A 12,908-nucleotide genomic window follows, 5' to 3' on the forward strand; every position below is an offset into this window, starting at 1 on the left:
GACTCAGCATCGTCGTCATCAAATTGCAAGGAGGGATATGAGGTCACTTGATCGACTCCTTCTGCAGGAAGACTACAGCAACCCAGTTAATCTTGCAGTTGCTGATACTCTCTTAAGATTATATATAGTCGTCCCATCTCGGCCGTGAAAATTTCATGGTAAGACCTAGCGCATTCATCCAAGGAACTGCGCAGATTTTAAATCGCCAGATAGGCATCCCGTCGTTGTCTGGTCTGGTACCCAAATCTACCCTCAATATACCCCTTCGTTCCCTCTCGGGCCTGAACGCATGACGCATACATTATACCCGACTCACAATGGTCTCTCATTCGAGGACGCAGGTGTTGTTTCAGGCGTCGTAATTACATGCATGAACTGTCAGCGATTTGGCTGTTATGGAAGTCCTTTCTAAAAGAGGTGACAAAAAGTCAAGGACACGTTGTTTATGCAAGCCTTGGTAGGGTTGGCTGGGCCCCGGTGCTTTCAAAGGTCGAATCTCACTGGGATCTCTGCTTCAGTCATAGGGGACACCGGTTGCCCAAAGTATGGCCAATACTGTTTACGACCAGGCCTTTGGAGATCTTCCCTAGGATGATTGGACTACTCTACGTTTGGCCTAGTAGCTTCGCCCTGCGGTCCATAGTCTCATTGACAGGCACAGATGGACACAATTAGGAGGCCCAATATCAACGTAACCTTTCCTGCACTTGTGTTTACTCGAGACTCGCCTGGAAGGGATATGGCTAGATATCGCATGATTCTGGTGTAATGCTCGTGCGCTTTACTCTTTATCGAACAACTCCCTTTTCAGATCCAGAATTTCCGATAATTCCACGGCTCCTTTCTCTCCCCATCCTCCCCTTCCACTCTGAACTGAAGGTCTGACACGAACATACCACGACCAAGCACGTCTATCTAGTTCGTCGGCGCTCAAAGTGGAAGCCCAGGATTGGCATACCAAGTCAATGGACCGAAGGAGTTGACCCAAACAAGTCTCTTTGGTTCTCTCAACGTGTGTCTGACCTTTTTTCCGCGTCGAGTCTGGCTCGATTGTATCGTCCTTGTCGAATGGAAGGAACGCCTTTAGAATATATGCACGTGCTGACTGCGGTGCATGTATGGGCAGCGCCTTATCCGCATTCGCAGCTGGTTTCGAGCTCGTCGATTGTGCTTTCTTCAACGCTTCTGTATCGATACCCCAAAGCGGCGGCGCAGGCTCTGAGTCGCGCGGAGAACGTTGGCCCAGAACGTCATCGGATGTAGATACCCCTTCCTGAGGCTCTTCTGTTTGGCCCTCTCGAGGGTTATAGTCCCATCTCTTCAACACTTTAATACTACGGCCTAAGACCGAGACCGTTGGCTGGCCCTCGCCCCATCCTTCCGAGTCAGCGGATGTCCCACTCTCAATTCCCAGGCTCACAGCCTTGGTGCGGCTATTAGCACTGACCACAGCCTGGGCAAGGCTGAGTCTACTCGATATCGGTTGCTCTGGCATTGTGTACTTCAAAACACAAACCGCAAAAGCAAGGACCAAGGGTGCTCTATTGGTGAGGAGCACGACATCAGAGAGCTCCTCTTCACTGGCGCTCAAGACCGGTAGGGCCAGTGAATTCTCAGTCGCAAACGGGGTTGTAGTATCGACCTTTGACGAGACTTTGGTTCTTTTCTGAGGTGATTCTGTATTGCTTTCTGTAGGGCCGCTGCGCTTTTTGGATACTCTCTTTGCAGCGTTCAACACTTGCTTTGCGACTTTGTCATCTTTGAACACCCCCTGTAATAGCTTGAAATCTCCCTTGGATATAGTCTCGGGGCTGTAATCAAGTCAGTACTTGAGTTTGTCAGAGCTTCTTCAATGCGTACGTTGCGAGGTCTGCTTTCATAAGGTCGTTCACTTTGCCCAGTGCTGTCGTTAGAGGAACCTTGGCATCCTGAGAGAGGAAGCGAAGCAGTATCTGTACTTGAGAAGTAGCCATGGTTTCCTGAAATTATGTCTGGACGATAAGTTGTAGAGTATAGGTAGATGAAGAGTGTGGGCGATTACTCTGTAGTTCATGGAAAGTGTGCCTGAGGCTGCAGCTGATCTCCCGCCTCCGCTCCGAGTCGCCAGACAGCTTGAGGTTTCCATTCACCATTGCTTCATCCAACTCAACTCTTGACGCTCAACATCTAACCAAAGGACATTATCGACGAGATATTAGCCTGCTGCCTCCGCAGCTCGCTAATATGGCGGAGGACTCTAAATCCAAGGCGTTCCCCGACGTCTCGTCGAAGCTTTCTGCTCCAGCCAAGAAGTCGCTATTCGAACGCCAGAAAGCCGAAGCTGAAGCCAAACGAGCCCGCGAACGCGCCGAGACCGCCGCAGTCTACGAAGACTTTGTCAAATCTTTCGAAAATGATTCACCGGCCGCTCCCGAGCGCCCCAGCTTCGATGGAAAGCAAAATAGATTCGGAAATAGAAACACTGGATTTGGAGGAGGACCTGCGAAACGCCATTTTACGAGCTCGGGGCCGCGTATGAGCGGTCCTGGGACGCTGGGACTTCCGCCGCCATCACTGTCGCGCAAACGAAATCACGAGGGTGGTTTTCAGCCCTTACACCGGAATCGAGACTCGCCGCATGGGACACTGGGGTTCGATAACTCGGGTAGGCCGCCGATTGCTTTTCGCGCATCGGACGATGAGGATGCTGCTGCTGCAGACGCAAAGGAGGCTGAAAGGGTCGCGGCGAAGCCAACATTATACCTTGCATCTTTACCTCCCGGGACGTCTCAATCGGTGGTCAAGTCTCTCATTCCTACGGTCCTGAACGTGGACAATGTCAAATTCCTCCGACCATCCGGGCAGTCTGCTACCGAACGCAAATCAGTGTCAGCTATTGTGACTCTCGCCAGTGAATCCGCCGCCTCGGATATTGATAGCAGTGTCAGCGCTTTGCAAAACCGATATTTAGGTTGGGGTTATTATCTCAACATCTCAAGGCACTTGTCCTCTGCCGCAATCGGCTCATCGATCTCTGTTGGCCCCTCGACAACGGGCACTCTTCCCTTTGGAGCCAAAACAATAGCCTCAGAGCTTGGTGGCCGATTAAACCGTGCGCCACCGCCTGGTCTACACAGGGGTGGGTTCGCCCCTCCGAGCTCCTATGGCGCGTCTTATGGCGGAAACACGTCTACCTTGCAAGTCGAAGTGAAAGCACCATCCGACCTCAAGCAGTTGAAACTGATCCACAAGACATTGGAGAACCTCTTGAACTACGGGCCCGAGTTTGAGGCTCTTCTCATGAGCCGGCAGGAGATCCAGAGAGAAGAGAAATGGGTCTGGCTATGGGACGCAAGAAGTCCTGGTGGTGTATATTACCGGTGGAAGCTTTGGGACATCGTTACGAACAGCTTGAAGAGAAAAGGACCAATGCAGAAATCTACATCAATATTCGAAGGTGGTGCAAGCTGGGTATCTCCAGAGGCACGTCTCGCGTTCGAATATATTACCCGATTAGACGAATTCGTCTCCGAGGAGGACTACGACTCCTCAGATGAAGACATGTCAGATGGAGAGGACGACCGACGACAGCAAAGCGGAGCGCCCCCTTCTGACATGACCGCCAACGATAAAGGGCTAGGGCACATGAATCCACTGAAAAAAGCGAAATTGGCTCACCTCCTCGCCCGACTTCCGACGACTCATGCAAAACTACGAAAAGGTGATGTGGCGCGGGTCACCGCATTCGCCATCAAGCACGCAGGCGCTGGAGTTGATGAAGTGGTGGACATGATCGTGTCAAATATCATTGAACCTTATGCTTACTCGGGTGCTAACCCTGACCACGAATTGGAAAAGGGTCTTGCGCGAAAGGAACAGAACGGGGATGAATCCAACTCAGCTCCAGCAGACGGAGCTGGAAAGGAGAATCTCGATACATCTTCTGCCAAACTTGTCGGTCTCTATCTAATCTCGGATATTCTCTCGTCATCCGCTACAAGCGGAGTGCGACATGCTTGGCGATATCGACAGCTGTTCGAGTCAGCATTAAAGGCACATAAAGTATTTGAACGTCTCGGCCGACTAGAGAAAGATCTGCGCTGGGGACGGCTGAGGGCAGAGAAATGGAAGCGCAGTATAGGCACCCTATTACATCTATGGGAAGGGTGGTGTGTATTCCCGCAGTCGAGTCAAGAGCATTTCTTCCAGGTCTTCGAGAAGCCTCCGCTCACAGAAGAAGAGGAGAAAGAAGAAAGAAAAAAGGCCGAGGCTGAACTGGCAGCTGCTGCATTTTCTAAGAACAAGAGCCGCTGGAAAGCTGTTTATGAGGACTCATCGACTCACCATCCAGCTAAAGCGCCTGAAAAGCCGACACCAATGGAAGTCGACCAGGAGGATACAATGGACTTGGATGGTGAGCCGATGAGTGACATTGATGGAGAACCGATGGAGGACAGCGATCTGGAAGACCTCGACGGCAAACCACTGGAAGAAAATGAAGACGGAAAACAGCCAGAGCCTGCACCTGAGAACCCCCCAGACTCACAGGCACCAACTGGGCCGGTTCGCAAACCACGGCCTCGAGCGGAGGATATGTTTGCGGATTCCGACTCGGAAGGATAGAGTAGCTGTTGATATGTATATCATGATTGATGCATAATCTGAACCAACTTATGTAGACTAGACAATACCTTTGTTCTTTGTTAGTATAGCTTTGTATACCTAGTACTAGACCCGACTAATGCCTTGAACCCAAGGCAACAAGGCCAGCCCCACAGTGCCTCCCCTCTCGGGAATTCCTCTTAAGGCTTCTTCTCTTCAGGCTGTTGATCGGGCAATCACTCTCTCGCTTCTCCTTATAACTCTCGCATCCGCGCAAACTTCTCTCTCAACCTATTCTTTCCCAGCCACTCCAGGTCACAATTCGTCAAGATGTCTAGTACGATTCCCTGTTCCCGTCGCATTCCCTAGCAATGTTTTGTTTGCCCCTCTTTGAGGCTCTGAAGAGAGCCCCTCCAGCATAATAAATGTCAACAGCAAATTTCTTCACTTCAGAATCTGCAGGATCGTGCGCTAACATGTCTACTCTTCTTACAGACTTCACTGAGGTTGCTCGTACGTCCCCCCTGCCTCGATCGCCCTTGCGATCGGTCATACCCAGTTTCCCGCTACCCCGCGAGGCAAACACGAAATAGGAGGCAGAAACCGAACCTAACATCATTGAAACAGAGCAATTCGTCAACTTCTACTATCAGACTTTCGATAGTAGCCGCGCTGGTCTCGCCGGTCTCTACGTACGCAATCCACCAAATTCAAGAGAAACGATAAACTATGAAAACAGGACGGCTAACTATATTTGCTTTGGGCTCCAACAGCGCGACGAGTCTATGCTTACTTTCGAGACCTCTGCGACTCAGGGCACCGCTTCCATCGTTGAGAAACTCACCGTGAGTCCTGCCAGCATCCATTCTTTCTTACAGCCGGTCGACCGCAAATCTGTCTGCGCTAGGCGCAGCGGAGACTCTTCCCGGTCGACCATGTAACAACGTTCTCATGGATGCTAACGTTTCCAAACATCAGTCCCTTCCTTTCCAGAAGGTTCAACATCAAATTGCTACTCTGGACGCTCAGCCCTCCAACCCTCAGGGTGGTATCCTCGTCCTCGTCACCGGTGCTCTGTTGGTATGTTTATCGATGAAGTTATACGTATTACAGCAGAAAAATTAACCTGAAACCTACAGGTCGACGATGAGCAGAAGCCCATGAACTACACACAAACCTTCCAGCTCCTTCCCGACGGTGCCGGAAGCTACTTTGTCTTCAACGACGTCTTCCGCCTGATCTACAACGCTTAGATGATTTAACCATGGTGATCTAGTGAGGGTAGATAGTGATCTCAATCGGAGACTTTATGATATCATGAATTAGACTGCAGGAGTGCCGATTCACTTTTTTGCAACCGGCTATTACTGGCATAATAACAGTAGGCTGTTCTCTACGTCCGTTGTTGTAAGATATTGCTTGGCTTTTTGGAATGCAGATTACAAGCTGCAATTTCTGGAAAATCTTGGATCAATAGATGTGAAAACATTTATATGCAGATTTGATTAAATGCATTACATGTACATCGGCGCGCAACTATTTACAAGTACTCAATAGCTGAAAACACAGACGCTAGTAATAATCGTATACATATGGGGCGGCTCTATTCTGGACAGTACCAGCGCGAGCAAATTGTGAATCCACATGCCCTTAGAGGGCAATCAACGACTGTCCTGCAGAAGCGGCGTCTCTTCATATGGCCCATCGTCATCTTGGGCATCGTTGCTCTCATCCGACTGGCTCGGCGCAGTATCCTTGTTATAGTCATGGCTATGCCCCTTGTTCGGACCAAGGTACTCAAAGAACACAGCCAGAACCAGAAGAACGCCTTGCAGACAAGCCGTAACAATCAGAATGCCCCATGTGCTCCAGCCCTTGCTACCCAGCCTCGCGGCCAAACTGCCTGCCCAAACAAAGGCGCCGGGCGTCTGGATGCACATCATCGGTATGCTGAAGCTGCCTACACATTGCAGCCTGAGTGTCGTATAAATCTGAGGGAAGTACTGGATCGAGGCAAGGATTGCGGCCGTGACGCCGCAAAAGTTCGACCAGGATTGGAGTGAGGAGGGCTGCTTGAACCCCACGGCCAGCGTGACGATTAGCATTATTACTGCGTGGACGATGCATATTCCGGCTACGACCAGCGCGGTCCGGTATGTAGGTCCTTTTGCTTCATTTGGCGAAAGAGGTGGTGATGTTGATGATTCGCGGGGGAAGAAGGCGACGAAAAGAGTAAGTCTAGAAGATGTTAGCGTGAAGGAGCCTTGCTTGTTTGGTAAACGTACATCGCGAAAAAGCTAAGCAACTGGGTCGCGACCTGCAGGATCCCTAGCAGCCCTGCAAAGCATGCCAGCCCGCTGACGTCCTTGCAGCATGCAACGTCTTGCAGGCTCTGGCGCTGCGACACCATGTTTGCCAAAGCAAATGTGCCCGACGTGGTTCCCAACAAGACAAAGTATGGCGAAATCCCGAAGGAGCTTCTCAGCATAGCGATTCGAACCAACTGGGGGAAGTAGGAGACGAGGATTCCGAGCATGATAAGGCTGTTTTGGTTAGCAGTGGAGAAGTAAGCTATTCGCCAGGAACATACATGGATAAGATGAAGTTCAGGATATTCGGCGACGCCATGTAGTCGCACTGCGCGTTTGGAACATCCATCTTGAAGTTCGAGGTATAGAAGCCGTAACTAAGCAAAGATTCCAGGGATCACCCGTATAAGAGCTCTTATCTCAACCAAGCGCGGGTCAATGAGCTGGCCGAGGCAGTTACCAGACCACCAGATGGAGCGACCGAATGTCAACACATCGTCTGCCACGAAGAAAAGACTTTTTTTCGCCAGTTGTTTTGCTTTTTCCAATAGGTGTTCCTCAACGGGCGCCGGTGACTGCTCACAAATCAGAAGTAAGAATAAACGATGGAAGGAGGCCGTTTGTTGGCAATAGATGGAGTTATTGGAGAAGGAATGGGAGGTTGTCTCCGCACTGCTAAAAGTGGTTTAGCTTCGTCAGGTGCTTTGGACCGCGGCTGGCCAATGCCAAGACGCACCTTCACCGCCTGCCATTTTCGCCAAATGAGATAGCGTCATCGTAGATCATGCTAGTGAGTGTATAGCTTCAGCATCGACAAGAATAACAGGTTGTGGTCATATCCAGCCGTAGGAAAGATTGTCAGATTGATGGTTGATCTCGCACCAGCCAAGCCAGTCGGACAATGACACCACTGGCAGAGTTCTCGCACCATGTTTGGTAGAACCAGTAACGCCTCTCCATCTATGACGCCAAACGTTGTGCGCCAGCTATGCATTCATACGTCACTCGGTGGTCACCTTGAAGACCCTGGTTTTAAGCCCTCTTCTGCTGTTCAATCTCTTTATAACCTCCAATCCATCCACTTGGTACTAGTTTCACATCTCAAATTCAGCTTCTGGTCAACTACTCTATTCAATCATTCAATCTCATTGAACAACACAAAGCATGAAGCTACATTTGGCCTCCTGGCTGGTGTGCGCCCTTGCGACCGCTGATGCGGTGGGGGCGTCCACCTGGTTTGGCAAAGCTGGTGCGTTGGGCGACTACGGTGATGATATGAGTTGTGTTTGAAGTATATGCAGCTAACACTTTCTAGTCTACAACAAGTGGCACGAGACTGAGCTTGAGCGATGGCTCGCAGATCACGGTAAGCCGACTTTTCTAATATTATGAGAGTAACACTGACGGTTTAGACATTCCCTTCCCTTCGCCCGCTGATCGAAGGAACCTCGAGAACGCGGTCAAGACGAATTGGGACGTCAAGGTCCAGAAGCCGCTCGGACAGCTCTCAGACCAGGCTGGCAACCACTGGGAAAACACCCGGGAATGGATCTTTGACACATGGTCAGACTCGCAGCTAAAGGCCTTCCTCGACCGACATGGCGTCCCCGCACCCCAGCCTCGCCGCCGTGATACTCTCCTCAAGACGGCTCGTGAGAACTACGAGACTGTCGCGAAGAAGCTCGGCGAAGCTGCTCACTACCCCGGAAACTGGCTCTACGAACAATGGTCCGACTCTGACTTGAAGCTCTGGCTCGACGAGCGCGGATGGCCCGCCCCTCAGCCTAGCACCCGTGATAAGCTGATTGCTGCTGTTCGTCGCAACACTCGTCTCGCCAGTCTTCAGGCCAAGAGCATCGCTGCCTCTGTCGTCCAGTCTGCCAACGCCGCTCAGGAGACTCTCAGCGAAGCCCTGTTCAACGCTTGGTCCGACTCTGACTTGAAGAAGTTCTTGGACGAGCATGATATCCACGTTCCCCAGGGCTCCAAGCGCAACGAGCTCGTCGCCCTGGCACGCAAGCACCGCGCTGCTCTCGTCGAGCAGGCCTCTTCCGCTTCTTCCAAGGCTTCTTCCACGGCTACTGACTACATTGGCGCTGCTACCTCGCGTGCCGGCAACGAATACGCCCGTGCCACCGACAACGCCGACCTCAAGTCCCAGGAAGCCTTTGACACCGCCATTGATGCCTGGTCCGACTCTCGTCTCAAGGCCTTCCTCGACGCCCGCGGCGTTCCCGTTCCCCAGAAGAGCAAGCGCGATCAGCTCGTCGCCAAGGTTCGCCTTAACAAGCACAAGGCCGCTACCGGCTGGACTGCCTGGACCTTTGATACCTGGGACACTGAGAACCTCAAGTACGTCTTAACTTATTCTATCCTGAGGTTGATACTAACGAAGGACAGGAAATACCTCAGCAAGGTCAACTCCAAGGCCGCCACCAAGGCTAGCCTTACTCGCGATGAACTCGTCAAAGAAGCCCAAGACTCCTTCGACAAGGCCACCAAGGCTGGCGGTGAGCAATTCTCCTCCGCAACAGACTACATCAAAGAAGTTTCCAAGGAGTACTCGGGCCAAGCCAAGGACGCCACCTTCGATACCTGGTCGCACTCTGATCTCAAGGAGTACCTCGACACCTACGGCGTCCCCGTCTACCAGGGCTCTCAAATCAATGAGCTCCGCGCTGCGGCTCGCCGTAACGCGCACTGGTTTAAGTACGGTACATCTACGCCTCAGGGAGCTCTGTACAACTACTTCTCTGGTGCTGCGCAGTGGGTCCTCGATCAGTTGAAGATTGGCGCTGCAAGCGGCCGCGCGCAGGGCGCTGAGACTGCAGAAAAGTTGCAGAACAAGGCCTCTGAAAAGGCTGAGGATGTGAGGTCTGAGCTTTAAGTTGTGGAAGCATGGCTCAGCAGGAATGATGAATGACCTTTTTTCTTTTCTTTTGTTATTGGGAATGACGCTTTACGACATGTATTTTAGTTTTGTTAAATTGGTTGGGAATTCCCTAGGTAGTCAATTCATGATGTGCTAGAACTTTAACGGGACTTTCCGAGAAATTTGGTGGTGTAATTGTAGGCTCGGGAATTAGGGTCGGGATATATATCCCGGCTTTATAACTATAGTTCGAACACTCTCCATGCCCTGCAATAACGACCAACTTAAGAGATAGTGTTTATTCAAGCTAATCGAGGTGTATTAGGGTCTTTCAGATCCTCGCTTTTTCAATGTAAATCGACACAAAAACTACAAATAACACAGCGTAGCAACCATCAACATAAATATCCGAAACTAGCCCAACCATCTCTCGCATCTTCTATCCGTCCTGCTCTGCTTCGAACCAAGCAGCCGGAAAAAAAAACCTGTTTACCACCAAATATCTCGCTCACCACTTTCCCATCCAATCGTACCCTAACCAGACCTAACCATCATTCCAAAAAAAACCGCTCAAGCCTCCCCAGCTTCAGCATCCCCCTCAGCAACCAACTTCCCAACAACAAGGTACTTCTCCGAGAACCGTTCCTCCCACCCCTGCAAATTCTCCAACTGGTCCGCATTCAAATCCTTCAAGTCATCAAGCGGCCCGGACAAATCCTCCGTCAACATCTCCCGGTCGAAACTCTGGTGCGCTAAGCCGCGCGAGGCGTCGCGACCGGCAAAGTTCTCGTAGGGACCGCCCTGCATAGCACAGATAACATTATCAGCAGATTATTCCCGAGTGGTATTTGGAGGAGGGTCAGTCAACGTACCGGCCCGTAAAAGTTCCGTCCTGGACTAACGTCGAACACTCGGCCCCGGACAGCAAGGTAAACAGGTTGGTTATTCTCGCCGTTGAATGGCAATAGAGTCTTTGGTGTGAAGGTGCGGAAGACGACGGCAGGGGGTGCCTTGGGGAGCACGGCGGGTTGTTTGGGGCGGAATTGCAGGTAGACGAGGTAGACGAAGGCGGAGAAGAGGATGAGGTTTATGGGGGTTGCGATTGAGGCGCTGTAAATATAAATCTAGTTGTTAGGTTTGCTTGCTTGGGGAGGGTTGGGTTGGTTGGTTATTGAGGGGTGAGCGGGTGGTACTCACACCTCTGCCTGCGGAGATAATCCGTCTGTTGGGGGTTTTAGTATGTAGATCTTGTTGGTTTGGGAAGGGGGCAACGGACCTGCGGACATGATGTATGAAGGAAGCGATAATAGCTCGACAAATGTATAGATTGACGATGGAGAGGTTGAAGAACGCAAGAAGTAAGATGTTTGGAGGTGATCGTCGGCAACTGTCAGCTCAGTTGGGGCCGTCGGTAATCTATGACGGAATAATCTCTATTGGCTGGCACGTGACTTGTTCTACTATGTACGTTCTAAGTGTTTCCAACAACATCAGACCGGCACTTAACGGGTGTGGTATATTCCGTTGAACATACGTTGGCTCGGAATTGATTTCAATACTTGGCCTACGGGACCGCTGTAAATCTTCAACCTTAAGCAACAGCTATAGCACTCATAGCACCCATAGCACCCAGATGGAATCCACTCTTATCATGGACTCTGCTATGCTCTGAACATCCCCAAGGTAATACATACTATCAAAAGTGGCATATCCATAATTGACCTCCCAAACGTTTATTCCAATCAGATACCAACATAAACGACCTACATATTCCTCCCCCCCGTAACCCTAATAGTCTCCCCATTAACATAACTAAACAACGGACTCGCAACAGCAAGCACACTCCTCGCCGCCTCCTCCGGACTCGCCGGCCGTCCAAGCGGAATATCAGGATAAGTCTTCGGCTGTCCCTCTCCCCCCTCCTTAGCAGCAACTTGCTTTCCGGGAATACCAAGCGCAACCTTCGTCCCGTCCGGCGTGGTAATGAATGCGCCGTTCTCCTTGGCTGCCGTAAGACGCGTCTGCACGAATCCAAAGGCGATTGTGTTGCTGCGGACGCCGAATGCGGGGCCCCATTCTTTCGCGATTGTGCGGGTTAGGCCCACGACGCCGGCTTTGGCGAGGGCGTAGTTTGCTTGGCCTCTTTAGTTATTATTCTTGTTAGCATGCTCTGAGTGGTGAGGGTGATATGTAGAAAGAAAGGGAGAAGACGTACGCATTCCCATGCAACCCGCTCGTACTCGAGATGTTTATCACAATGCGAGATTCGCCGTCTTGGACGCGAAAATACTTTGATGCTGCGCGGACGAGCTTGAATGGCGCTGTGTTGTGCACGGCTAGCATGGTGTCCCATTGCTTGTCTGTGATCTGTATTGTCCTGGTTAGCAACCTTCCCTAGCTATACCCAAAATTCTTCCATTCCAAGATGAGGACAGGAAGACGATAAAGGTACATACCTTGTGAATAACGCCATCCCACGTAAACCCAGCATTATTAACAATGACGTGAATCTTGCCACCTCCAAACTCAGCGGCCTTGTCGACAAGATTCTGGATGTACTTGTCGTCTAGGATATCGCCTACGACTGCGATAGCGCGGTTCGCCTCTGCGGCGTTGATCGCATCGACGACGGCGTTGGCTTTGGCTGTTGAATTTATCAGCAAGCTTCATGCGGCAATATCAACATCGGAGAGAGGTTGGGTAGTCTACCTCCATCAATATCAGCGACAACGACCTTTGCGCCCTCGTTGGCAAACAGCCGAGCTGCCTCCGCGCCGATGCCTTGGCCTGCGCCGGTGATGATGGCGACTTGGCCGGCTAGGAGGCCGCGAGGGTAGTTGAGGTGGGCATTTATCTGGGAGAGACGGGAAGCCATTTTGGTGGTTTTCAGAAAAGTGGTTGGGAAATGGAAGTGCGAGTGGTTGAGCAGTTAAATGTAGTTCTACTTGAAATGAGCTGGAAATTGCGGGGATTTGCCGAGGCCCGTTGGAAGTTGGTCGAGGTCCAGCCGAGCCGTTCGGCTGAGAACTTCATTAAGCATCTCAGACTCAACCCGAGAGTCAATCGGTGAAAGTAAATCTAATATACAAATAAGATATACACAATAGGAGTTCAAAGTTCAAAATACAAACGTGCTCTAAATGGCA

The 12,908-nt window shown here is 51.0% G+C and overlaps 7 protein-coding genes across 7 annotated transcripts; 3 read left to right on the forward strand and 4 right to left on the reverse strand.

The window, feature by feature from the left end:
- Nucleotides 1–599: 599 nt before the first annotated feature.
- Nucleotides 600–2,047, reverse strand: BDV14DRAFT_165166 (uncharacterized protein). The gene is made up of 2 exons (XM_073767309.1): nt 1,861–2,047; nt 600–1,811 (listed from the first exon to the last, which is right to left on the reverse strand). The coding sequence occupies exons 1-2, from the start codon at nt 1,971–1,973 to the stop codon at nt 782–784; spliced, it is 1,143 nt and encodes a 380-aa protein (XP_073632711.1). The 5' UTR covers nt 1,974–2,047; the 3' UTR covers nt 600–781.
- Nucleotides 2,048–2,071: 24 nt separating this feature from the next.
- Nucleotides 2,072–4,772, forward strand: BDV14DRAFT_87068 (SWAP/Surp domain-containing protein). Its single transcript, XM_073777746.1, has one exon. The coding sequence runs from the start codon at nt 2,224–2,226 to the stop codon at nt 4,600–4,602; it is 2,379 nt and encodes a 792-aa protein (XP_073632712.1). The 5' UTR covers nt 2,072–2,223; the 3' UTR covers nt 4,603–4,772.
- Nucleotide 4,773: 1 nt separating this feature from the next.
- On the forward strand, nt 4,774–6,004 carry BDV14DRAFT_87069 (nuclear transport factor 2 family protein). Its single transcript, XM_073777747.1, has 6 exons — nt 4,774–4,918; nt 5,077–5,094; nt 5,209–5,273; nt 5,355–5,426; nt 5,560–5,661; nt 5,721–6,004. Exons 1-6 carry the CDS (start codon nt 4,912–4,914, stop codon nt 5,832–5,834), a joined length of 378 nt encoding a protein of 125 aa, XP_073632713.1. The 5' UTR covers nt 4,774–4,911; the 3' UTR covers nt 5,835–6,004.
- BDV14DRAFT_87141 (PQ-loop repeat-containing protein) lies at nt 5,975–7,498 on the reverse strand. Its single transcript, XM_073777748.1, has 3 exons — nt 7,172–7,498; nt 6,867–7,124; nt 5,975–6,819 (listed from the first exon to the last, which is right to left on the reverse strand). Exons 1-3 carry the CDS (start codon nt 7,237–7,239, stop codon nt 6,243–6,245), a joined length of 903 nt encoding a protein of 300 aa, XP_073632714.1. The 5' UTR covers nt 7,240–7,498; the 3' UTR covers nt 5,975–6,242.
- Nucleotides 7,499–7,962: 464 nt separating this feature from the next.
- Nucleotides 7,963–9,948, forward strand: ish1 (double-strand break repair enhancer MSC1). Its single transcript, XM_073767310.1, has 4 exons — nt 7,963–8,139; nt 8,206–8,256; nt 8,303–9,242; nt 9,291–9,948. Exons 1-4 carry the CDS (start codon nt 8,055–8,057, stop codon nt 9,775–9,777), a joined length of 1,563 nt encoding a protein of 520 aa, XP_073632715.1. The 5' UTR covers nt 7,963–8,054; the 3' UTR covers nt 9,778–9,948.
- A 51-nt stretch (nt 9,949–9,999) lies between these two features.
- On the reverse strand, nt 10,000–11,145 carry BDV14DRAFT_165177 (cytochrome b5-like heme/steroid binding domain-containing protein). Its single transcript, XM_073767311.1, has 4 exons — nt 11,039–11,145; nt 10,960–10,984; nt 10,635–10,872; nt 10,000–10,563 (listed from the first exon to the last, which is right to left on the reverse strand). Exons 1-4 carry the CDS (start codon nt 11,046–11,048, stop codon nt 10,333–10,335), a joined length of 504 nt encoding a protein of 167 aa, XP_073632716.1. The 5' UTR covers nt 11,049–11,145; the 3' UTR covers nt 10,000–10,332.
- Nucleotides 11,146–11,244: 99 nt separating this feature from the next.
- Nucleotides 11,245–12,887, reverse strand: BDV14DRAFT_87221 (SDR family NAD(P)-dependent oxidoreductase). The gene is made up of 4 exons (XM_073777750.1): nt 12,472–12,887; nt 12,219–12,406; nt 11,978–12,129; nt 11,245–11,904 (listed from the first exon to the last, which is right to left on the reverse strand). Exons 1-4 carry the CDS (start codon nt 12,635–12,637, stop codon nt 11,526–11,528), a joined length of 885 nt encoding a protein of 294 aa, XP_073632717.1. The 5' UTR covers nt 12,638–12,887; the 3' UTR covers nt 11,245–11,525.
- Between the last annotated feature and the right edge of the window lie 21 nt (nt 12,888–12,908).

This window comes from Aspergillus stella-maris, assembly GCF_047715825.1.
Source record: "Aspergillus stella-maris strain CBS 113639 unplaced genomic scaffold BDV14scaffold_4, whole genome shotgun sequence".
Lineage (NCBI taxonomy): Eukaryota > Fungi > Ascomycota > Eurotiomycetes > Eurotiales > Aspergillaceae > Aspergillus > Aspergillus stella-maris.

Coding starts and splice junctions, on each gene's coding strand:
- BDV14DRAFT_165166 (XM_073767309.1), bottom strand. CDS start 1,973: ATGGCTACTTCTCAAGTACAGATACTGCTTCGCTTCCTCTCTCAGGAT. Junction 1,812..1,860: donor ATGAAAGCAGACCTCGCAAC/GTACGCATTGAA, acceptor ACTTGATTACAG/CCCCGAGACTATATCCAAGG.
- BDV14DRAFT_87068 (XM_073777746.1), top strand. CDS start 2,224: ATGGCGGAGGACTCTAAATCCAAGGCGTTCCCCGACGTCTCGTCGAAG.
- BDV14DRAFT_87069 (XM_073777747.1), top strand. Junction 5,274..5,354: donor CTGGTCTCGCCGGTCTCTAC/GTACGCAATCCA, acceptor GGGCTCCAACAG/CGCGACGAGTCTATGCTTAC. Junction 5,427..5,559: donor CCATCGTTGAGAAACTCACC/GTGAGTCCTGCC, acceptor TCCAAACATCAG/TCCCTTCCTTTCCAGAAGGT.
- BDV14DRAFT_87141 (XM_073777748.1), bottom strand. CDS start 7,239: ATGGATGTTCCAAACGCGCAGTGCGACTACATGGCGTCGCCGAATATC. Junction 7,125..7,171: donor CTGAACTTCATCTTATCCAT/GTATGTTCCTGG, acceptor TAACCAAAACAG/CCTTATCATGCTCGGAATCC. Junction 6,820..6,866: donor TTGCTTAGCTTTTTCGCGAT/GTACGTTTACCA, acceptor AACATCTTCTAG/ACTTACTCTTTTCGTCGCCT.
- ish1 (XM_073767310.1), top strand. CDS start 8,055: ATGAAGCTACATTTGGCCTCCTGGCTGGTGTGCGCCCTTGCGACCGCT. Junction 8,257..8,302: donor GCGATGGCTCGCAGATCACG/GTAAGCCGACTT, acceptor CTGACGGTTTAG/ACATTCCCTTCCCTTCGCCC. Junction 9,243..9,290: donor TGGGACACTGAGAACCTCAA/GTACGTCTTAAC, acceptor AACGAAGGACAG/GAAATACCTCAGCAAGGTCA.
- BDV14DRAFT_165177 (XM_073767311.1), bottom strand. Junction 10,873..10,959: donor TTATCTCCGCAGGCAGAGGT/GTGAGTACCACC, acceptor TTATATTTACAG/CGCCTCAATCGCAACCCCCA. Junction 10,564..10,634: donor GACGGAACTTTTACGGGCCG/GTACGTTGACTG, acceptor TGTGCTATGCAG/GGCGGTCCCTACGAGAACTT.
- BDV14DRAFT_87221 (XM_073777750.1), bottom strand. CDS start 12,637: ATGGCTTCCCGTCTCTCCCAGATAAATGCCCACCTCAACTACCCTCGC. Junction 12,407..12,471: donor TGTCGCTGATATTGATGGAG/GTAGACTACCCA, acceptor TAAATTCAACAG/CCAAAGCCAACGCCGTCGTC. Junction 12,130..12,218: donor GGGATGGCGTTATTCACAAG/GTATGTACCTTT, acceptor AGGACAATACAG/ATCACAGACAAGCAATGGGA.